The 25150-nt window shown below is 40.1% G+C and overlaps 2 protein-coding genes across 3 annotated transcripts in view; both read left to right on the top strand.

Annotated features, from left to right (window-relative positions):
* The first annotated feature begins 389 nt into the window (after window positions 1-389).
* On the top strand, window positions 390-13388 carry LOC117822156 (matrix remodeling-associated protein 8-like). The gene is made up of 10 exons (XM_034696828.1): window positions 390-980; window positions 6411-6437; window positions 6554-6865; window positions 8428-8529; window positions 8614-9075; window positions 11524-11682; window positions 11826-11856; window positions 11944-12023; window positions 12105-12182; window positions 12286-13388. Exons 1-10 carry the CDS (start codon window positions 950-952, stop codon window positions 12309-12311), a joined length of 1308 nt encoding a protein of 435 aa, XP_034552719.1. The 5' UTR covers window positions 390-949; the 3' UTR covers window positions 12312-13388.
* Window positions 13389-16012: 2624 nt separating this feature from the next.
* Window positions 16013-25150, top strand: part of LOC117820886 (segment polarity protein dishevelled homolog DVL-1-like) — a 39622-nt gene continuing 30484 nt past the window's right edge. Inside the window, exon 1 of one of the 2 annotated variants that reach the window (XM_034694816.1) lies at window positions 16013-16467. In XM_034694816.1, the coding sequence (XP_034550707.1) occupies window positions 16298-16467 (170 nt within the window). In that variant the 5' untranslated portion in view covers window positions 16013-16297. The remainder of the gene's footprint in view (window positions 16468-25150) is intronic. The other variant, XM_034694817.1, reaches the window with a different exon arrangement.

Genomic DNA, 25150 nt, shown 5'->3' with positions numbered 1-25150 from the left:
TTGTAGGGCCAAGCCGTTTTTTGAACCAGGCTGTAAACATGTTTATTAATGCTGCAAAGATCGTCTTTTTCCCATTCATATCTATGTAGTTTCCGGTGTTTCTGCAGCCAGCCTCAAGCGGATTTTCGATGTATTGCAGTTTATATCACTTCCGCATTGGCTTCATCGTTTGAGACCGGAGTTTGCCGCTTGCTTGTGACGTTACGCTGTAGGGCGGAGCTTATTACAAAGGCTTCACAGGCTCTGGCTGGAATTTTTTGGCTTCAGAACTGTACAACGGGAAGAGGCGGAGCAACACTGTCCATTTTTATTTACAGTCTATGGTACTGATGGACATTATGACCTTTTCTCCAAACCCAGCAGAAAAAAGGAACCTTTTTTACACCATTTCTACCAACAGCAGCTTTAACGTAACACCTACCTTGGAGCAACAGTTTGAGGCAATAATAGCTTCACTGGAATAACCTTTTTGAAGTTACTGACTGCTTTTGTAGCCCGTACAGTGACAGTATCACTAGTGTCAGTCTGTTTCATAATGAGTAAAAATTCCCTACAGCATCTTTAAGAAAAGTAGTAATGCTAACTTAATGTTAAGGCTCTACTTTGGTTGAACTCTATAACTTGTTCTCAAAACCATTTTCCGACTGTATTTATTAATGGAGGATACTTTGATGCATTTTCATCATTAGCCCATGTCTGTGTGTTATCAGTGAAAAAAACAGTAGCATTCCAAAGTTTATTGTACACATGTTATTCGTGAGCACTGCTGGTTTACAGCAAAGCAGTGTTGGATTTCATGGAGGGGTGGAGGCGGAGCTCGTGCAGACTCCACACAGCAGAAGTACAACAAAACACAGCTGAGCCGCTGCTGCTCGCTCAACTTCAAGCCTTTTGTTTTATCCATTGATGCTCATTCCACCTCCGTGGGGCTTTCATCTCGGCTCATTGCATGATGCAGCTCAACTTGACTCTTCTTCACGGTAAGTTGTCTTTACTGGGTTTTTTTAATATAAAAAGTGTCTTCAGGAAACTTTCTTGGTCTATAATTGAAACCAGGTTAGAATTTGCCGTCGGGAACAAAAGCAGAAAGCAGGTCACAACTCATGTCTGCCCTTTTAGATGAACCTTAAAATACATTTTCAACAGTTTGTCCTTTAATGGTTGTGCAATATGAGCTTTTGTATCTACGAACAATATACTTTGATGTTTCTTCTCGGTGCACTTCTAAAAGGACTCATTTTGCCTGTTTATGTGGCCATTTTTTAAGTTTTTACTCAAAGGCAACGTTTTTAGCGCATTTTACTGACAAGGTGCGCACTTTTTATTCCCAGGACCCTTACTTCAATTTATATTTTTTATTTGAATATAGGCGTGTTATTTACTCTTGACCAAACATCCTGAATTTAACATTATTCCTAAACGCACTTAAAATATTCCAAAAGGTATTAGAACTAGATAATAATGTGGTCTGTTAATATATTTAGTTTATCTTACACTATTCACTGTTACACTACCTTATTTTTTAACTTTTCTTTCCACTATTACTTATTTTATTAATATTACTGTATTGATTTTATTTAATTTTTAAGTATTTTATTTATAATCCTGCCTTTTATAATTTTACCATTGCTGTTGTTTTCTGTCTCTGTGTTATTCTTTGAAGCACTTGCATATGTTTATGTATGAAAGGTGCTTTATAAATAAAGTTGAGTTAGTATTTTCTCAGTCAAAATGATAAAATAAGTCAAATTTTTCTCTTTTGAAAGCTTGTCTGTATATATACCTGGAGATATTAAAATATAAAAGGACGGGCAGCCTCGTGGACTTCAAAGTAAATCAAAGCATATACAGTATCCTCCATGGCTTTGACTCGTCTCAGCTTGAGGAAACTGTGTTTGTGGGACTTTTTTTTTTTATGGCTTGAGCCCAATCTGTTTCTTGTTAACTGTGGTCTGAGCCGAGGAGTCAGCACAATCCTGCACCCAGTCATTATATGTGTCAGTAATGAGTGTTTCACCATGAGTGGGCTGCTTTGAGTCAGTGCTGTGGGGATGTGGAGGGGGCTAAAAAAAAACCTCAACCATGTTTATGATTGCTGCTGTCTTAATTAACGACCACCAACAAAAGGGCATGGAAAATACAAGAACTGCTGTTTTGATCAAAATAAGATCATAAACATGCAGCTGCTCATTTGAGGCGGAAAGTTCATGAGGTAATAGGTTTGTGTTTTATGCAGCTCCATGGACTTTGTGTAACTTTGTAGTTTAGCAGTACACTTTTACAGGAACAAAGGGGCTCCATATATTGAGATGATACTCCCAGTTTAGTTATATTAAGTTGGTTTCACAGATATAACAAAACATTTTGCATTTATTACACATTAAATGTGACCAAGAAGGTTTAAACTGGACATACTTCACCCAATCCTGCACAAAGTGATCCCTCAGTAACTACTTATAAATACACGGATATACCAAAATAAACCTGTTTCATATACATAAGTATGTAATTTGTTTAAATATGTAAAAATTATTGAAAAAAACCCATCAGATTTTTAACCCACATGTAAGTGGAAACTATTGGATAGCTTTTAATCATGAAGACCAACACAATGCAACTAGCCTTGTTGCATCTGTTTACTATAATAATGAAATGTATAATAAAATACATGCACAATGTTTTCTAATAAAATCAGCAGCTGAAAATGCTTTACAATACAACAAAGGAAACAAAAGAGTCATTCAAAATAGACAACATAATTAAAACATATGCAAAAACTGAGCAATATGAATAAGAAATCAAATGAAAAACAGACACAAGGGGCAGAACATAAGGAAAATAAACAAAATATGTTTAAGATAACTAAAAACAAAGAAAGCCTTTTGTAACGACTTCCATTGCTTTGGAAAATGTTAAAAAGCCTGATCTTCTGTTTTCTTTTTGTGAAAAGTTTCTACTTTCAAAACTGGCAGCAAATAATTTCAGGGCCCGAGAAGCATTATGGAAAAAACCTAAACAAGAAAAAGAACTGTAAAATTAAATTATGTAACACTATGCAATTTATATAACTAAAAATATCTTTAAAGTCTTGGCTGCCATGTAATGCACACCTGAGTGTCTCCACAGTAGAGTCAACAGAGTCTGCAGGCCCCTGAATGCATCTTTGTATGTTTAGCTGAGTCTGCAGCTGGACACATTTGTTTGTTTTTTTCTCATCCTATGACACTGCTGTGAGTAAACTGAACACACCCACATCATCCATGAATCAGAGAAATTATGCTGAGTTGATACATGCTTCTCTGTTGAGTTTAACATACACAACTTTTTCTCTGTTTTACTTTGGAGGACAATAACCGTTAAACGATTCTCAATGTGACCCCTGGGGTGTCTAATAGCAGCAGTGATTTTGCCCGTCATTTGGTAAATGCCTGTTATTAAAGCCGGTAACTCAATAGCACATTGTTAAGTCTTTAGAGCTAAACCAGCCTTGTGAGTCACCAGCCTGCGTGTGTCTGGAGACAGGATGAGAGAAAATTACAGGGGCCGGGACACTTTGTTTTACCTTCTGCAAGAAAGTTTTTACCCCTCAATAGAAAACCCACCAGAGTTTTCCAGCATGAGGTCTGCTCTGCTATTGCCAGTGTGTGCTTTTATAATTCTGCTTGAAATGTCATTATTAAACTAGTTCATACTTCTAAAATCTCAGCATGCTCTGCTGGAGCACAGTAGCAGTACTGCGGTGAAGTATTGTTTTCATGAAAGGAGATAAACAGACTCTTAGCGTGCCTGTTGCCTGTGTGATCACATATGCAGAGAATCAGCCATGATGAGTTAATCATCTGGAAGAGAAGGCATGTTGTCGACTGTACCACACACATTCTCTGCAGATTGGATTTGTGGTTTTTGGATACCTCTGTCAGGGATTGAGTGGAATCTTATTTGTGCTTCAGTGCGGTGGTGAAGAAGGTCTTTACATCTGTAACTTAAAGCTTCTGTGAACATTTTTAGCTGGTTATTAAACAGACTGAAACAAATCCTGATAACTCTATATAACTTACAAAAACAAACATGGATTGGTCATTTCTATCTAGTCATTTATGGTGGTTATAACCACAGCTACCGGGTAGGTGTCACACTTAATCCACTTACACATTGCAGTTCTGTGTCAGCACCATAACTCAGTTCCATCGTCACCATACCTTTGTGGTTACGCACTGAACTCCTCAAAAACGTTATGTTGGTATGATTTTATGTTACATAGCAGCATTGCACAAGTGTGAGAGGTATGGCGCTCAAACACAGCTGTAGCTGTATTTCATCCTGCAGGACCTGAGGCCACACATTGCAACTCTCTTACTCCCATTACACTTCCCTTTAATACATATGAAGACAAGTCAAAGGTGGAACAATTTGTTTCAATAAGTTCCACCTTGCAGACTGGCAGTTAAAACTGAACACCCTCACGTCTTGGTTACAACGGGTTAGTGTGTTGTCAAAAAGCTACGACATGCACAAAGTAAAAACGTGTTATTGACATAAATATGACCTGAGGCAGAGAGAGAGACAAGAGTTTATAATACCGGTAGGCTGATAGGCTAACAGGCAGGTCATGTTAACAGCTTGACATATCGATAACTGTATTCCAAACATGGGTATGATACTAAAGAAGGCAAGCGTCTATAGTGCATCAATACACTTTTTTTTTCCTACTGTAGTAAAACTATAGAAAATGAATCATCTTATGATGTGTAAACCTGGTGAATCATAATTCTGTCCAGTGAGAGTACAGCTTCACAAACTCTCTCCCCATTTTCACAAACTTGTGAATGATGTCACTTTAAATCTTCTAGAATGGTAAAATTGACATTCTTGCAGGAAGTACCAGGCAGGTGTAGCAGTGTCTAAAGTCAAGATTATAATGTGCATTTCATTGCATTCATTTGATTCCCAAATCAAGACACTGTGAGGAATTGCTTTACATTGTTAATATGGACTAAAAAAATGTTTTGGAATGCAAAATACTGGAATTTTAAGACATGCAATTAATCATAATTTAAATGTATATTTTTATGCATTTTTTGCCTTTAATGGACAGGACAGCCGAGGAGAGACAGGAAATGTGGGGACTAGAGAGTTGGGGAGGACATGCAGTAAATGGTCAAGGTTGGAATCAAACCCGCGACCTCTGTGACGAGGGCTGTAGCCTCTGTACATGGGGCGTGCGTTTAGACTGCTAGGCCAACGGTGCCTCCAATTCATCATAATTAAATATAAAAGTCCTGGAAACAATTGGATTGAAAGAGATTAATAATTTGACAGCCCCAAAATGCAACATATTAACTCAAGTAAAAATATTTCATTACATCCCTCTGTCCACTCAAAAGAATCTTGAAACTGTTTCAAAAGCCCATCATGCCTCAAAGCTCTGAAACCACCTGCTGGCTGTCCTTAACATAATGTACCAACACTTTTTAAAAAGGAATTAGGCAAGAGAGCGTATCCTGGTTTTAATTGGCTGTAAGTGTTAGTTTTTTTTAATTGCTTTTACCATAAAATGATGTATTCATTTGTTGATATTGATTTGTGGTGTTTCAAATCTCCATCAACCATAGCTTTATATAATTTTTTATATCTGTAATTCAAATAATATTCTTTTTTAAATCTTATTCCCCATAATCCATCAACACACTTGGTACATTTTTGAAACAACAGCACATGGAAAGCGCTGCACCTCTGGCCTCCATAGCTCACAGTAAGAGCAGTAAAAATACACAGGTGTGTAATGTTGACACCAGGCAGTGTGACTGAAGTGTGCTGAATAGTCACCCGGTTCTTCATCCCCTCAGGATCATGGCCTTGCAGCAGCCAGCATGAATAGAGGCTCTGTATGCTTTGGCTGCACGCATCTCCGCTGGATCTTCTGCAAACAGGCGACCAAATAGCACTGTGGGAAAAAAATACATTAGGACCAGAAATGTGCTGTTGGAAAATTTCTGTTCTCTTGAGTGGGACGACACGAATAGCAAAATATATTTAAACATCTGGTAGACTTTGTTCTGCTTTCGTTTTCCTGTGAGGAAGGTTTCTGTTTGAAAGTCCTCCACTTTACCATGTCTTTGTTTCTGCAGTATTCCTCTGTTCTTTGTAACAGTCCTCTCACTGAACCCACATCTGCTCCAGAGCTTAAATTCTTCACTGTTGGGTCAGTCCAGGTCAAAACTAAACTCTTGAACTGTCACAGTTTGCTGAATTGAATAACACATATTCCTCAAGGTTTTTGATTAACAGGAAGACCTTTCATGCTGCAGGAAGAAGTGACAGAAATGTTTCCTTTTGTTTTTCCTGGTTTAGTATGAATTCAATGATCTGGTTGAACTAAACTCTAACTACTTGTTTTTGGTTTGTTTCAGTTCTTGCTGTGCTCTTCCTGTCAGGAGGTAAGACATTTGTATTTCTTCTTCACACTCCCTGCATAAAAGCTGAATGTCCAGTAGTTAATGTTTGATTCTCCTCTCTCCATCATTGAGTTAATGTGTTTATTATTCTGTTTCAGCATGGGCTCAGAGCGGCGGCAGCAGCAGGCTCGGTGTGGTGGTGGAGGCCAAAAACATCACCCTCCCTGCAGGCTCTAAGGCCGTCCTGCCGTGCCACAGCCCCCGCATGGTGTGGACCCAGGACAGACTGAAGGACCGACAGAGGGTGGTGCACTGGGACGTGGTCCACAGCAGCCCTGAATATTCTGTGGAGCGAGTCCTGGACATGTCCCCTGGAGCACGACTGAGGGTCTACAACGGCTTCAACAAGGGACGCGTCGCCATCCCTGACTCTGCTTTCAACGACGGCAACTTCTCCCTCATCATCAACAGTGAGACCTGAATTTTCATTTACTTGACAGGGATGATATAATGGTAATACTCCAGTACTGAGCATCAAATTGTTGAACAGAGAGTTTATTCACCATTTACATGGCAGCACTGTTCCACACTCAGAGTGGGAAGCCACAACGCTAGAATACTGTTGCATTCTGGGATGTAAGTTATATAACAAACAGTATCTGAAAATTGCAAACATTTCGTAGTGAAAGTCTAAAGGGACATTGGGTCATAGTTCAGACTATAACATATAAAAAAGACGGCTAGCTACTGTTAGAAAACAACAAATGTTAGCATTCAACATTGCAACATTGCATTAGCTAGAAAAAAAGTTCCTAGCTCGCTAAGGCTTCTGGTCCTGCTGCTAGCATTAAGCTAGCTAGGAGTTAATGCTTTTGGAGACAGTGTTCTGTTACACTTGTTGGCTAGAGAAAGCTTGTAAGTGCCCAATAGTTAACATTAGTGTTCATGCAGCGACTGGCAGTGAGATTTTTTTTTATTTTAATCCATATTGTTCTGTTTCATGTTATGGTTGTTTTGTTATTGGGTGTCAAACATAGACTGTATAAAAAATTGACTTAGGATCCGTGACGTCACCCATCTGTTTCTGAAGCGCTGTTTTGAGGCAAATCATCGGCGGCAGCCATATTGCTGCTGTCGAGAGATTGTGACGTAAAGAGGCGGGCTTTGAGCCTCCTAGCTAACAGCTACAGTGTTCCCGCCTGTCAATCAAGTCAGCTGTGCCTCTCATTGGAAGACTCGTAATCTCAATATCTTCAAAATTGCCGCGTTAGAAAAAAATTCACCCCCCTCACAGCGTGAGTCGATCAAGAAATGAGTTATCCAGACTACACTCTTCTTTTAAACCAGGCTGTAAACATGTTTATTTCTGCTGTAAAGATCGGCTTTTTTGAACTGGTGTGTATGTAGTTTCCAGTACTTCCGGAGCCAGCCTCAAGCAGATCCTTGATGAACTGCAGTTTTTAGCACTTCCGCATTGGACTCATATCTTTAGACTGGAGGTTGCTGCTCGGTACAAACAAAGTAACCTGAACCATTAGCTTGCTTTGTTGCTGTCAAATGGCTAAGTTATCCGCATGACTTTTCATTGTGTTTTGGTTGCTGATCAGCTGAGAAGCAGTGTAATAATAGAGATTCTTTAAAGTCATAAAGTCTACCAAATATACTGATATGCAACAAGCTAAACGTTAGCACCTCTCTGGTTTGCTTTTAGCCATAACTGAAAATCTGTTGTGAAAATATTTTATACCATTAATTAGTTCATCTCTGTTGGACACGTGTGCCAGAGCTGACAATCGTTTATTAGAAATACAGAAGAAAGGCCGTCCAAAGCTGATAGTTCACATTTTGACAGACTGTGACCAATTCACAGTCTTGTCTAGATAAAACCACTAAACCAAGTAGATCATAACCTCATAATGTGTGACAGTGATGACATTACATTTTGTATAAGGAGAAATGCTTTCTGATTTTAGATTGTGATGTTTGGACTCTATTAAAATATCATCTCATGGTTGTTTGCTTATTTTTTCAGATGTGGTCACAACAGACAGAGGAGTTTATACCTGTAACTTGCACCACCACTACTGTCAGATCCACCAGTCCATTCAAATCCAGCTCAATGTCACTAAATCAGGTGAGGCTTCCAGATTATAATCAACTACTAATCCATTGGTCATAATGCATCAAATAGTGATCCATTTAACGTCTTATTTTCCAGCTCGGAAAGAGAAGCGATACTGGGATGGAGAGAAGACGGTCTTCGTCGTCTTGCTGGGCAGGTCAGTTGTGCTGCCCTGTGTTAACCGGCGCCCCCTGTGGAGGGAGGGTCTCCAGGAGGACCAGCAGCAGGTGGCTCATTGGGATTTCCAGCCCCCGGGAGTGCGTCCTGACAGGGCCAACCGCCTGGTGGACCTGTACGCCTCTGGAGAGCGCCGGGATTATGGACCTCTCTTCGCTCAGATGAAGATGAGTGTGGAGGAGGATGCTTTCACTTTAGGGGACTTCTCACTCTCTATTTCTGAGCTGAAGCCTGTCGACAAAGGCCTGTACTCCTGCAATCTTCATCATCACTACTGCGGTCTGAGCGAGAGACGCATCTTCAGGCTTGTGGTTGGACCTCCAATTCCATCTGCACCCACTAAAGCACCCAAAATTCCCCAGAAAGATCATCCAGAGCCAAGTAGGTCACTCAGAATTGAAAACACACCACAGCCACCACCTTGACTTTGTTTTTCCAGATGCTAGTGATGGTTAATGTTTTTCCCCGCATGGTTTCTCGGCTGAATTGTGCAAAGTGAGACAACACAGCTCCTGGGTTTTTTGGGCGTATTTAAAGGCATAGTTGGTCAGTTAAATCAGCTCCTCCTCTTGCCAATTCTTTCCTCTGACCTCTGTTTTTGAGTTTGAGGCGGAAAAGGGAGGGAGGAGATCGAAGGAATGTAGAAGCAGCCATGGGAAGAAAAACAGAAATCTTCCTCTTTGTTGCTTAGCCTTTCAGAGCTAACTTCATGTAGCTCTGGCTTGAGAAGCTGTTCACTGTAAACAGCTTTAAATTGGCAGTAAAAGAAGTGGTTGCATTTTCCTTGCTGACTTTTTCTTTATTTACAGCCTTCTCGTTTACAGCTGGAGACATTTTAACCACACTGAGCAGAGGAGTCGGCTCCAACAGCTAGTAATTTGGGGGAGTGGAGGATCATATCTTGTGTGTTTTTCCCCCTCCATGTAACCTGTTTTCCAAAAAGTCCCAACCACGTGTCTAGACTGGTTACTCTGTATCTCCAGTCTTATTTATCTTTCTATTCTCCCAGTCTGCTCTGTTTCTCTGCTGATTGGTATCAGCCTCTAGTGTAGTGGAGGCGTGTTTACCAGCAGTTAAAGGAAGTCTCACACATCTGTTCAACATCTGGGCCAGCTGACATGAAAGCGCAGAGTAAGGGGAGGGGATGAAGGTATGTTTTGGACTAGTATAGATCCTGCTGTCCTGTAAAGAAATGACAGCTTCTTATAAGCTCTATGAGTATGTTTGGCAGAAATGCACACGTGGAAAAAAATGGCATCCTGCCTGCATGCTTTAAGCAAACATCCTCTTAAGCATTCATCTCTCCTTCATGCACCACTAGTCTTAAAGCGTTTTAGATTAAATCCAAGTTGTTTGTGCGCATGAAGGAGCCAGCAATCATCCGTCATGAGAACGTTTCACTTTAATGATGTAATTATTTATGGCATGCACAAATAGATTATCATTCCTGGGTAAACATGAAGCAGGCGTTTTGTGAGCTGTCAGAAACCCAACAAAAACCTCTATCTGTGCAAATGAAGATCCTCCCCTTCCAGTTCATTGACTTGCAAATGATGCATATCCCTCTGGAGAAAAAAGACCCAGGCTAACCTCTCTGCAGCATATGTGAGATACCAGCTTATACGTGCACGCTTGTCAGATCTGTCAGGACAGTGGTAACAGGCCTCTGCTGGGACACGGCTGCAGCGTCGGTTTTGACAGTTGAGCTCCAGAGACGATGACCTAGGACACGTCTTTTGCGTTATCATGTATGTCAGGTTCATTGGGCAGTGACGGGTGATAATTGCAGACCGAGTCCGTGGTGCAGAGGTGTGATTAAGTTAGAATCATGTTCTCTTCATGATTGGCTGAATTTGAAAGCATGATCAGAGTTTTACTTATGCAAGAAGTAGCTGCTCTAATGATGGGTCAAAGAGTAAAGATATATTTAAGAAAAACATTCAAGAGGGGATAATCTAATATCTGACATCTTTTATATTTTATATTTTTCTGTGATCATGCTGCATAAGAATCAAGGCATAATTGTTAAAATATAAAACCAACAAGTACCTTTTTAAAGCTTTCAGCTGCTCTAACATGATTTTATAGTTGTTGCACTCATGCAACTACAAGCCCAGCATTTATCTTCCTTTCTTGTCACCTAAAATAATTACAGTCACAAAGTGTAAACTAACAGTGCAGGGCATTGTCAGCCTGTGAGCTTTCAGCAGATCTGTGTTCAGGCCAGCCTGCCTGTCAGACTGCAGCTTTCCCCAGTGAGCTCCATTTGAAGGTGTCACAGATGTATTTTCCATGCATGCAGAAGCCAGACTTGTGTGTTTGTAAAAACAGGACCTAAATGGAAAACTCATACAGAGATGCAGACAGACCACATAACAGAGTTTGCCTCTCTCTTTCCTCACACTTCGCCTTTTTTCTGGTCAGTCTGTGTGTTTTTTTTTCTGAGGAGGAAAAAAAATAACAGCTGCATGACATCAGGTCTGGAAGTCATTACCACAGAGCACCATTTTGACATTTAACTCCCCTTCTCCCTCACTCTCCGTCTCTGGCTTTTGGATAAAAATGAAAAAGAGAGGAGCCTCGGGGGGAATAGAGATGTTTAGTTTTGTTGAAATGCTGGTTTATTGCCTATTGTAAATCCAACGCAACAATCCAATATATCACAGTTAGAATTTGACACTAAACACTCCTCAATTTATTGTGTTTTTATTTGAAAGCATACTGAACTGCCTCCATAATATAATGGGGATTATTTACTGTCCTCTTACATGCTCTGTCAATATATGAGATAACTCAGTATGTTTCATGTTATTCATGTTTTTCCTTCAGGGATTGAAGAGCCAGAGAGTCCTCGTGTGGTGAATGTCATCCTCCCTGAGCATAGAGGTTATTTCATGCAGCATCTGGGCTACTTCCTGGCAACTTTCTTACTGCTGGCGTTCATTGTTGTCGCTGTCATCGTGCTGACTCGACGACGCAAAAAGAGAGGTATTGTGACTCCCATGCATTTCAACCCGCTCCATGTTTCTGGCATGTTTCCAAAGCTTTGATTAAATATTTATAATAAGTCTGTCCATTTTAAGGATCACAATTGTTTGTACCTGAGATACAGTGTTTCATGAATTTTTCAGGGCTGGAGTATGAGCTGCGTGGAACTGATCGGTAAGACGTCACTATAGAATAAATCATGTAGTGTTTTTCCTTCAGAGTGAACAAATCGTAAACAGAGAAATGTTTATTTCTGTGCAGGGGAAGCAGGATCAGTAGGGATGAAGTATCTTTAGAGTGCACAGAGCTTAGGGCCTGTAACCAAGCACCTCTGAATTCAGGTACTGTAAGCTTCATTCAAAAACACAAACACACACAACGTAAAACACACATAAATAAGAAATGTGTTGTTGCTTTTTCAGAACCTGTATGTCTTCAACCTTCAGACTACAAAAACAACCTGCTGAAAGAGAGAGATATGGCCAAAGACTGCAATAACGGTGAGTGTGATCCTGTAAAAAAATCATCCAACATGTACAAAGATATAGTTTCAAGAAATATGACATAATATTCATGACATCCTTACCTCAATTTCTCCTTCAGACTTTGATGGAAAACTGTGGAAGTGAGTGTGACTTTCTGAGCTGCTGGCAGGTCCAGAGCAAACACCAGAAGAGTAAAGGGACTGTGGAGAGAAGGAGGGAAAAAGGGAGGAAAACCTAAAAGAGGACATAGGAGGAAAGCTCCCTCTGCTGTAACTCTTACACACTATGCTTTTTCACTAAAAGCCACCATAAGTTTGTCACATGTTAGTGTTTATATAAAGTGTATTTTCAGCAGCTGTTGTAACGGTATGGTGAAACTTATATTTGATCTGTACAATCATATTCGGTTAATGTTTAATTTGAGGCATGTTCTGTTTTTTATTACTTTTTTTTTTAAAGAAATGCATGCTGTTTAGTAAAGTATGTTTATTTGTTCTTCACATGCTTTCAGGGCTGCATCTAATAATTTTCTTTTTTGCACATTTTTACTGTAATTTGTATGTTTCAATAAGAATGGAGGGTAAATTCACTGTATGAAAACAGTGTTTGGAACAAATGCCACACATTTTCAGCCATAAAGGGAAGAACATTTTGTAAGAAAACCTGACATTCCCCTTTTATTTTATTTAAAAAATGCTCTTAAGAAAAATGTGCATTGTTTCTTGATCAGATTTTTTAAAAAATAAGATTTGATGGACCTTTTTTTAATCCATATATTTGTTTTTTTTTCAAGTGGATGTATACTGTGGAGTATAACTGTAGAAAAGGTCTGTTCAGTAATAATTCATCAGGTGAAAAGTAATGAAATTTCAGGACTTAAGGCTCAGTCTACCAAAACTCAGGAAAAAAACCCACCATTTGTCTAGTTTCTCATGTATTGTTCAGGACTTTGTTGCATCAGACATACACAATGAACCCTTGTTTGCTGAACACTGAATTAATCAATTCTAAATCTGCTGGTCAATAATGTCATTAACTGTCTGCCTATAGTAGCTGTAGGAGGTTCACTGCAGGAAATACAGTGTTTAATGCCTCCGATATGCAGAATAACAAAGTGTAATATCAGCCCCTTCTTTTTCTCTTTGTCTCTTGCTGACTTGCACACTCTTATGTTGGTTTCTTCTGAGAAACGATTTCTCCTAATAAAGGTTCAAAACAGTGGCCAAAGTCTCATCAGCTGTTTGTCCTATTCTATTGACAATAAATGAAATTATCTATGATGTATTAATAGCCCCTGAAGCCCCTGAAGAGGAAACATTTGAGGTAAGTACTCAAATATTCTTTTGAATCTAAGAGACATGATTGAAGTAGAGATACTGTGGGCTCAAAATTGACAGGTATCTTCGTTTATAATTGCTTTTTTCATGTGATAATGAGATTTGACAGGAAAGAAAAAGAGGGATAATGGTTTAATTCATAAAATCAAGAAAATTGGAAAGATAAATAACCCTTTTTACGTGTGTTTGTTTATGAAACACTGCTGCAGGTGTTACCCTGTTTGTATGTGTGTGAAATAGACTGTAGAGGGTGTGAGTGTGCACACGATTTGTTTGGAATGATGTTTTTGCCGTGTGTGTTTTGCTTTTGTGTATGTGTGTGTCTGGTAGTGTTTCTGTGTGATTTTGGGGATGTATCAGTGCCTGGTTATGTGAGGGCCTGGGTAGCTGTGTAAGTAGCTTCAACAACAACAAAAACTCCACAAGAGTATCAGTTACTTTAAAAAGAAAAAGGAGTTATTACAATTTTAAATCTTACAATCTTCTCAAAACTGAAGATGAAGCACCTTTTCATTGCAAATCCTACACCTGTCTTCACCCTGGATGCAGTCAGTGACTGAGATAAGTCACAAAAAATCACATAGTGGTATCTGATTGTTGCAAATGTTATTTGTACTGATTGTTATTGACATCTATAATGATCCTGCTAAGTGGGGAGGAAAGCCCATTAGCAAATATGAATCATTGGTGCACCTGTTTTCCAGGGGCGTGTCTGTGGAGGTGTCTTGTCCATCCCCAAATTTAGATGTGATTGGCCACCTTATGTGCCACCCCAAAATCCTAAACTATTATTGAATATTTGCCTGTCAGACATGGAAAATGTGCTTTTCAATGCGACTAATATCCTTTTGTTAGCAATTTTCATTGTGAAAAAAAATAACTATGGAGTTTTGTATGTTGTTACTTTTTTAAGTTAAACATTAATTCATGGGAATTTAACACACGTATGAGACCTTAATGTTAGTATATGATGTGCATATGACTATTGGTGACAGGACAGGTAAAAACAAAAAAAACAACGTATTAATTTCTCTCTCTCTCTGTGTGTGTGTGTGTGTGTGTGTGTGTGTGTGTGTGTGTGTGTGGATTAATACTTTAATACTTTGTGCCACCCCTGCATAAATCAGTGCCCGGGCTGGACCACCCAAGTGTAAAAAGTCTGGATACGCCCCTGGCTGTTTTTCAAAGCTGAGTCTGTATTTTTATATTCAACTTTTATTGCACTATTTTGTTTTGTTCATTATATTATTTCATATTTTTTAAGCTTTAAATCAGGGGCGTCAAACTCATTTCAGTTCAGGGGCCACAAGTTGATCTGAAGTGGGCCGGACCGTAAAATCATAACATAATTAACCCTATACATAATGACAACTCTAAATGTTTCCCTTTGTTTCAGTGCAAAGTACATTCTGAAAATGTTCACATTTAATGAACCATCTTTCCATAAAAACAGCTGTTGTATTTTCCGTCATGATGAGTCTCATAGTGGGTTGAATATTTTACTCTTTAAGCACTGAAACCTGCAGCTAACCCACCGAACACACAGGTTACCCATTCTCTGACACAGAGTGTAATGTTTACAGCAAAAGAACAGAGAGATTATAATAATGAGGAAGAAGGTAAAGTAGACTATTTTGGACCCCTCAGCTGCAGCAGGGACAGTATGCTTGCTGGACAGTAAGCAAGGGTGTAGTGCTAGTGTTAGTAGTTGTGGAGCGCACCTGTGACGCATGCACATGTATGGTAGACACGCGTACAATATGTGGCTCCTTTTGAAGATTGTGGATCCACCATTCCTGCTGTAACAAGTTTACATATATGTAAACTTAAGTGCTAATTGAATCATCTTATAGTGCTCTAAAAAGTCTTTATGAATCTCAACCGGATTATGCAAACAGCAAGTAATCTATTTTCTCACTTTGAGAAAAAAAAGCGCTATTCAAGGCGCTCTGTCAGTAATATGATTTTATGCGACCCCAGAGGACAAATTTGAAATAGTAGTTACTTGTATTGAAAAATTGCACTTAATGTCTTCTCTGTAATTTTTTCACTTTGCAAAGTCATCCTGCGGGCCGGATTGGAACCTCTGGTGGGCCAAATTTGGCCCGTGGACCGCATGTTTGACACCCCTGCTTTAAATGATAATTTTTTCCTCTGTATATAATAATCTGATATGTGGTAACAATATGTTATGTATTTCTGAGTATTTATTTTATCATTATTTGCGAACATATTTAATTACTTTCAAGTTAACTAACTAATTAATGAACTAATACATTGCATCACGCAGTAATATCATAGTTATTAATAATTCAAAGCTATATATCCAATCATAATAAGGTTGTGCACTTTGTCTTTGTTCCATGCTGTGTGTGTACAGTATGTGGTATATGAGTGTGTTGTATAAGATGGTCCTATATGACTGCGCACAGCCCAGACACACCACTAGATGACAGCACTGTCTAACCAATTACCTTGTAAAAAAATAGCAATATTCCCAACTCCATATCACAGGCAAGGATGTGGACTGTCCCTTCCTGTTTTAGTGCCGAGAGAGCCACCGTACCGACTAACACCGGAGCTGGAATACAGACACACAACGCGATTATGTCGGGATTTTCGCCCTGTTTGTCCACCACACGGAGACGTCTTTCCCACCGTGGACCGTGCGGGTTTTTGTACCAGTGAACGCTGTTATGTTATTCCACGGGTAGCTGGTAACATAGCAGGCCTGTTTATTGCGCTGCCAACCCTTGTTTCTTCTCTCAATGACTGTCCTCTCCTCAGTCCTTTATGGCGGAGACTAAAATCATATATCATATAGACGAGGAGGAGACCCCGTACCTGGTCAAACTGTCCGTGTCCCCCGAGAAAGTCACGTTAGCGGATTTTAAAAATGTCCTCAACAACCGACCGGTCAACAGCTACAAATTCTTCTTCAAATCCATGGACCAGGATTTTGGGTAAGTAGCCACCGTCTGTGCGTATTCCTCTTATTAGCTGGCTCACTTGCAGTTTATTGTGTGTGTATGAAAAGCTCATTACGCGCAGTGATATAAAGGAGAATGGCTGTATCATTGTTACGTGCGTAAACTACAGTGCCCATGTCTGTTTCCACGCTGCTGCCGCTGCCACCTGCTTATTGAGGGCTCCACTGTGCGCAGTGGAGGAGACACACGAGTGTTTGAAGTGATACCAGATCCGTCCAGAGCCCTAATGACGCAGCCCTGCACGGATTACACACAGCCAGACCCCTTGCTCCCCTTATTACTGTCATATATTAACCCAAATGAATGCCAGGGAGTGTATTCACCATGTGGAATAGGAAGGTTAGGGGAGTGTTGACAAAGCCTCCACATGTTCAAGTTCTCAGGTTGCATACTGTCATGTTGCGTTTTTCATTATCCCCCTGCTTTTGTTGTTTCTTTCCAATAAAGACCATTAGAGATGACCATTTACAAATTACAAACAAATGATTTTACCCCCATCTATTCTCTATTAAATGCATAGAGGAAGAAGGTATCTCCCTTTACAGACACACAATGGACTGCAGGTGAATCCCATGGGAGTGTGGCAACCACAAGACAGTGTTTGTGATAATGAGATATAAAAACATGTAAACACGTTTGACATTTAACCACCTCAGAGAAAAGGGCTCTATTTCACTTCCCTTCCATAACCATGTTTTCCCAACAAATGTTTTATTATACAGTGTGTTATAACAGAAATGCTGATTATTTATGCTTAGTTGTTTTTTCTGAAAATACAAGAGGTTAAAAAATGCACAGTGAAGGGGCAGGGGTTTGCCATATAGTTGAATGCCAGAGTCTACTTGCTTTTTGATCAGATATTTGGATATATAATAAAGAAATGCAATTAATTTAGAATCAGAATCAGAGAATCAGAAAGAACTTTATTCACAATGTATCTCAAGAATACAAAGAATTTGACTCAGGTATTTTTTGCGTACTCCCTGTACAAACATAAATAGACAAACACTAAAAATCCAGTACTAATAAAAAATATAATATATATATATATATATATACATATATATATATATATAAGTACAAAAGGCATGAGTGCAATAAAAAGAAACAATAGGCAAACATAATAACATGCAATAGTGCAAAGATGAAGGTGGCTCTGTCCATGAGGCAGCTAGTTTATTACAACATCAACCATATTTTAACTCCTAATGTTGGACTAATGGAAAGATGACAAAAAGAAATAACTTGTGAACCAAATATTAGGCAAATACTTCATGTACCACCTCTACTACTACTGCTAATAAAATAGAAAAATAAATAAATGAACACAAAAATAAATAATTATAACAAATAATTATAATATCTTACCGGTTAAGGCATTTTCAAGCAAGGAGCAAGAATTTATTTTGTAAGCAACACAAAACAAACAGAAACATTCCTCTCAGAGACACAAAAACATCAAAATATAAGCACACAACTTGATAAAAACATGTATTAGAGGAGTAGTTCATTAAAACAGACAACTGTTGACCCAGTTGAAATCATGTGGTTGCATGACAGAGCTTTATTGAAGAAAATCTTGAGGTGGAAAGTCCGTAATGAGCCAGTAAAGGCTGAATCGCTCTTCTTCGTCTTATATTAAAATGTGGATTAATAATGAAGAATGTATCCTTACTGTGTCTTGTGATATACTTTTCATGGTGAATTTTTACTTCAGAAGGCCTCGAGATCTTCCTCTTCTGTACCTGAAGCCGGGCTTTATGAATAATAGAAATATTTCCTGCCTCTTTCTCTCTTTTCTTCTTCCCATCCTGATTTTCAGGACTTACACCAAAGCTCTCTGGTTCTCTTGGTCAGTGAGATCTACTTGTATCCGTCCTCTGCTGAGGATGACATATTTCTGTCAGTGCCTGTTTCTCATTCCAGTGTGATCAGTCATACAAGGGCCCACACACACACACACACACACATTATTATCTTACACTGTAACCGCAAGTATGATTGGAGGAAATGCAGAGGCAGGCCTTGTCTTTAAGGCCAAACGTCATACATTTCCACTGCAGCCTGACCTTGTGGGGGGAAACTGGCTCTTCCTGGTGGCTGGAGAGGCTTGGTGCGCTGCTTTGTCCCCAGCCCCAGCTTCCTGCCTCTGTTGCAGTGCAGGCCAGGGCTGCTCGCAGGGCCTCAGGTGATCGACAAGCAGATTATGGAAACAAACAAAGCGTGTTTGCCTTCTCCACATTGAGACGTGGCTGAAAACATAGCTACAGTAGGCCGACCTGCTCCTGCCTGTGCATCAACAAAGCATTTTAAATTAAATGTGGATTTGGACATTGTAGAAAGACCATACAGCCATTATAGATGGATTATTAAAGGCATCTCCATCAGCAATGCCAGCCTTTGAGTTGAGGTTGAGTATTTGGGCGCTGTGAGTGCCGTATGGTACTGGCACAGTATGGAAGCAAACCCAGTCAAAGGCAAAGAGGATAGCTCGCTTTGTGGTAGCCATGCTGGCTCTGCTGCATCCACACAGACTCTATGGCTGCTGGAGAATTAGCTGGGGAGGAATAAGACTGCTGAGCAGAGAGGGAAAACATCAAATCCCTTGCAGTTATAGACAGTGTTTGAAATGTAAATGAGCAGTCAGTGCAAGGTCCTCTGTAGTAGACCCCCTGGTGTGCAGGAAAAACCAGCCATTTTCTTAAGGGATTGCTGAACTACATTTGTGCTCGTAGTATCAGCTCTTTAAGCTCCGGCCACACCAATTTGATAAACGCTTTGCCCCCGAAACGACTCAGCCTGCTGCAGAATAATATGAACTTAATGTAACCACGAGCTGAGGCATTTCTGTCACACAACAGAGCCCCCCGAATCAAACAATCAACGTTTCTTTGTGCACATTTCATACCTCAGTTGTTTTTGCTTCCCCCCCCGTAATATTCATTCATTCATCCATATTCATAAGACACGATGCTAATTGAGACAGGGTTGTTTTGAGGCAACCCACTTGGCTTTTTCGGAGACTTCAAGGTGATGATACGGCGCTTTGTCGTTGCCACTGGTGGTGAGTGGGTTTGAGACTTCACTATAATGCAAGTCACAGAGGCACTGTGGAGCTGAGGAAGCAGCCAAGCTGCGGGTCTGAAAGGAACAGGGTTGTTTGTGCCTTAGAAAAGTGGGGAGGGGGGGTGAGTAAGGGTGAGGGGGATCTTTCTCCCACTGAGGAAGTGATGCTAAGCCTGTGTCGGACAGAAATGTGCAGACTTTTGCACAAATTCTCCTCTTCCTCGCCTCGCTGTTTGTGATTTTGACAGATTTTGAAGGTTATACACCTTTTTAGTGTCTTTGTGAGAACAAAAAGACTCTTATTTTGAAAATTTCTATTCAGTGAATGTCAGACGGTGACACAATAAACAGTGAAAAACGTTCTCATTTTAAGGTTGTGAGGATCCTCCTGCTAAAAATATAACATCATTAGCATGCATGCTATTTTTAAATGCTTTTTGTGGCTCAAATTAAATTTAGCTAGTCTGCTTTGGTGTCTTATTAAAGTGTATCTACTCCCCTTCCTATTTGCCTACAAACATTTAGCTTCCCCCTTTTATAGCATCGTTCACATCAGCCCACCTGAGTCCTTGGACTGCAGGCTGGACTGTGCCGGCTGCTCCTTTCCCCCTGGTTTCTGGTTTAAGCTGTAACTATCCAGCCCTCCCCGTCTCTCAGAGTGAAAACAAACACGTCTAATCTTCCCACAGCTACACAAATACCAAGCGCAGAGGAATATTCAGCGATCACCAGGGTAAATCTTGTGTCATTATCCTGTGAAATCTGTGAAGACCTGTTTAAGCTGCCTGCTCTAAGAAGTCAGATCTGTGACAGCGGCCCACACCAGACACATGCTCTTGTAAACAGGGCTTATAAGTGTGTGTGTGTGTGTGTGTGTGTGTGTGTGTGTGTGTGTGTGTGTGTGTGTGTGTGTGTGTGTGTGTGTGTGCTCCTGATATCAGATGGAAGCTGAAAAGAATGCAGACCACGGGTGTTTCACCACATGATGAAGACGTCATTTGTTATGATTCAAGTTATGTTTAGTTTTTTTAGTTTCAGCTTCTATAACAGACTGAAATACATTCAAAGGGTTTATTTGACAAGCTCCTTCTTTGAAAACCTGTAAAATGACTGTGAAATTACAGCCACTTTCTCCTGTCGAACACTCGCAAGACGAAGCACTGCTGATATTCTATTTGTACGGGGCCACTCCCACATCCTCATAATTCACCTTACAGCTGGTCATGCAGCTCCAGCAAGAGGATACGAACACTTCCTACCTAAGAAGCAGCCGGCAGAGTCAAACCCCTCGCCTCCTTCCCTCCCTTTTCCTCCCCAAGGAGGAGGCGGAGGAGGAATAGGCCACAGAACAAGCAGCAGACTCTGTGGCCGTGAGCTCCAGCCACCAGGCTACGTTATCTCCGTCCACCACTCCCAGCATTACAGCTCCCACAGCAGCAGTTGCGGCAAAGCACACAAAAACACAGCTAGCTTGGCTAATCATTTCAGTGGCAGGAAAGTTCTGGCAAACAAGAATGGAGGATGGGGAGGGGGGGGGAGCATAAAGTGGCTGTCAGATACACCCCTGCTTAAAATCTTCTTAGGCTTCCTGCGGCTCTAAAATCATGCCTCTCCCTTTTTCATGTAGCACGTTTTAAAGCCAAGAAGCTAACGTGAGATCTAGCACAAAGTCTCAGAAATGCTTAGATGTACCACTCCTGTCAGAAAAAAAACACAATGATCTGAAAGTTATCACGAGAACTGCTAAATGCATCAAGCTGTGTTATGTGTGTGTAAGGTGTTACAGGCTCCTGTATCTCCTGTAGCTGTTAGCTAGCTCCAGGACTCAGCTCTGTGACACAAGCCGAGCAGGTGTGGTGACTGCTTTCTGCTGAACTGTGTCCCGGCAGGTCAAAGGTTAACTGCGAGGTATTTTTGTTGGGAATTTACAGCCGAAGACGAACACACCGAGGGGAAGTTCACACACTTGATCTCTCTATTAATACACGCTACTGTGCGTTGGCACCCTGTTGTCACGGCTCAACTCACACAGAAGCATCTATTAATCTGTTCAGCTAGAATATTAAATGGCACTAAATCCAGAGACCATACTACCCCTGCTTAAGAACACCTGCACAGTCTAGCAGTGAGTTAAGATATAACTGATTGCAGGTTCAGACACTGTGGAGTGGCCTGTCAGACAGAATTAGGCCAGCTAAATTAGTTCAATCTGTTAAATCCCTTTAAAAAACACTTGTGTAAACAGGCATTTGGGAGAGTAACCCATTAAAAGGTTTGTTTTTCCCTTTGTCTCGCCTATATTATCCTTTCCTCTTGTTTTCCTTACATTTCAGCCAACAGCTGTATTAATGGGTTTTACCTGTTTTTAGCTGTTGTTTTGGATTTAGTCTTACTTTCCTTCAACATTTATCAACCCTTAATTCTAATACAATTTGTCACTTTTGTGATTTAATATTATTCTTGGCCCAAAATGCAGATCATATGCTGTGTCAAAGTTATAGCACAGACACCCTCCACTGGCCAGGGCTGTAGCTCCAGCTAATGGCTGCTGCTATCATACCACAATGCTTCACTATCCGGATGTAATCAAGCACAGATGACACATATGGCCCATTTCCACTACACAGTTCCAGCCCTACTCTACTCGACTCGGCTGTACTCGACTCGACTCTACTCGGTTTGGGTACCTTTTCCACCAGCCCGAGTACCGTCTCACGGTGGGCAGGGTCGTCATAAACACAGCTGCGCGAAACTGTGTTTACGTCATTTTGAACGTGACACAAACACAACAATCACAAACAATGGAGGACATGGAGGCAATGGTGTACTTGCTGCTCAGTCTGTGGCTTTTTGTCGCAGGCCAAGAGAGAGAGGAGAAACCACAGAGAAACTTTGCATGCAGACATTGTACAGTACTGATGTCGTTTTTTAAAAATGGCGGGTTTGATTCCTGTGTTGGGCGTCGCGCTCATGACTCTTCGGTGACGACATTCTCTGACCAATCAATGGCCAGCAGTCCGTTTACGTCACCTTTTAGTATCGGCTCAGCTCGCTTGGAACCAGAGCAGAGTAGGTACGAAAAACTGGTATCTGATACGAGGTACAGCGCCCGTGGAAACGCAACACAAACCGAGTAGAGTCGAGTCAAGTCGAGTAGAGTAGGGCTAAGACGGGCCGGTGGAAAAGGGCCAGTAGTGTCTCGTAATGCAGCACAGTTTGTCAGTATTTTGATCTAGAAAATGCAGATGAAGTTATTTGTAGTCTGTGTCTGGTTAAACTGGCATATAACCATTCAAGTGAAGCAGTGTGTAACCGGCACAGGTATGAGGACGTTAATCTGCAAGAAAGACTTAAGGATGATGGTGCTAGCTCTTCTAGCTCAAGCCTCACTCGGCAAACCAGTTTGACATTGCTTGACTCTTGGATCCTGGGTTTCAGCAATGTTTTTGTATGTTTATATGGATCCCCATTAGCTTTGGCATATCAGAAGCTATTCTTCACAGTTTAAATTTTACAATACAATACATAACAATATACACTACCAGTCAAAAGTTTGGACACACCTTCTCACTCAATGTTTTTATTTATTTTAATTATTTTCGACATTGTAGATTAATACTGAAGAAATCAAAACTATGAAATAACATTGTTTTGCCATAATATGGATTACAACAGTAGTCAAATAGGGCTATCCACTGTGTGCTAACCCTACCTCTGAACAACACAACTGATGGTCTCAAACACATTAAGAAGGCAAGTCATTCTACAAATGAACTCTTGACAAGGCTCATGTTAAATAGAAACCATTCCAGAAGACCACTTCATGAAGCAGACTGAGAGAATACTAAGAGTGTGCAAAGCTGTCATGAAGGAAAAAGGGGGCTACTTTACAGAATCTAAAATATAAAACATATTCTGGTTTAACATTTTTTTGTTAATGAAATAATTCCATATATATTCTTTCATAGTTTTGATGTCTTCAACATTAATCTACAGTGTTTCAAATAATTAAAATAAATACAAACACTTGAATGAGAAGGTGTTTCCAAACTTCTGACTGTTGGTGTATACAGTTACATTAATTTGCACAATACACATCCAGTCAAAATTGAACAAATATACAACCAATCTGAGGTATATAAAGACTAACTGATCAAAACAATATCAAATAACTGAATCTATCATCAACTAAATAAAATATTTATATTTAGAATATTTAAAATGTTTTTAATAAATAAATTCTGCTCAATCTTTAGACTAGTTGGTAACTGTATTATTATTAGTTAATTTCAAACTGTGTTACTGCAGTACCAGTAACAGTGATACCAGGAGCAACAGCAGTAGTAAAATGAGTCCCAGTAGAGGCAGTGATGTAAGAATGTGAACCACTAAAGGTGATGGATGGATCCAGACAAGAGGTTTTAAAGAGACAGGTACATTTAGAGAGACATTAAGATTTGGAGAGAAGTTTTAATTGTTTCCTGTATTATTAGGAATGACCTCCCTTTGCTGGCATTTTATATGATTTCACTTTATAGATGCAAGAGTGCAAGATTAAGTTGACATGAAAGCAACAGCAGCTTGTCTTCCCTAATGCAACTTAAAGTCATGCACTAAATTCTGCCTCTGTGGAGCTCACTGTGTTGTCTGTATGTTGCAGCCGGAGTGTCAATAAAGGTGTCAAGATAAGCCTCAAAGTTTTAAAGCTTAAGTTTCTTTGCATCGGTTCAGTAACAGTTCTGTTTGTAGGTTATAGTCGGATATAGAAATTACTTTATAATCCCCCGGGGGGAGAATTAGACTGTCACAGCAGCCGTTGACATTTAAATGACAATAAATGGACCAAAAGAAAGAAACAAGACACACCCAGTACACATGTAAGCAAAGCTGGAGCAGAGTTATTCCTAAAAACAGAGAAGCAGGGTGCAGACAACAGCTGGAGGTGACATCAGACTTAATACATGGAGCAAGAGTGCACATGGTAACAGATGTTATGTTGTGTTTGTGTTATATCTTATTAATTATATAACCATCCTCTATATTATGTATAATATAAAGGGTAAATTAAAGTAGAAATGTACATATCAAGTAAACAAAGGCCCACATGGACGAAGATTTGCATGTCGAATATATGATAGGTTCAGATATCATTCATAGGTTAGGATATAGTATGATAAAAAAAAACACATCTATATTATGTTGATACTGTAATTTGAAATAAGCATGAAACTGTCAAACTCTGCAAACAGAGTCTATCTGTCACTTTATCAGTGTATCATGATGAAACATACACCCTGGTGTACCATCTCTGATTTATGGCCCTGTCCCCACCAGGTTAAGCAGCCCTTATCACATTGTTATGCTTTGTGTAACCTGACAGACAGACATGGTGTTAATAAATCACTGATAGACACTATGAGTGTCGAGCAGGGTTAACCTGTGCCAGATATCAAGGATACAGTCCTGGTTGAGAGCCAGGTGTAAAATGTGACTGAGAAAGTATCTCAGTATGTGTCAACTTGGCAGGAGAAGTGACGTGTCTCCAGGCTGTACTGTTCTGTTGTGCTGTTGATCTGACTCTGTGTCCTTG

Source organism: Notolabrus celidotus, chromosome 11 (assembly GCF_009762535.1).
Source record: "Notolabrus celidotus isolate fNotCel1 chromosome 11, fNotCel1.pri, whole genome shotgun sequence".
Lineage (NCBI taxonomy): Eukaryota > Metazoa > Chordata > Actinopteri > Labriformes > Labridae > Notolabrus > Notolabrus celidotus.
This window is presented reverse-complemented; position numbering and strand designations above follow the sequence as displayed.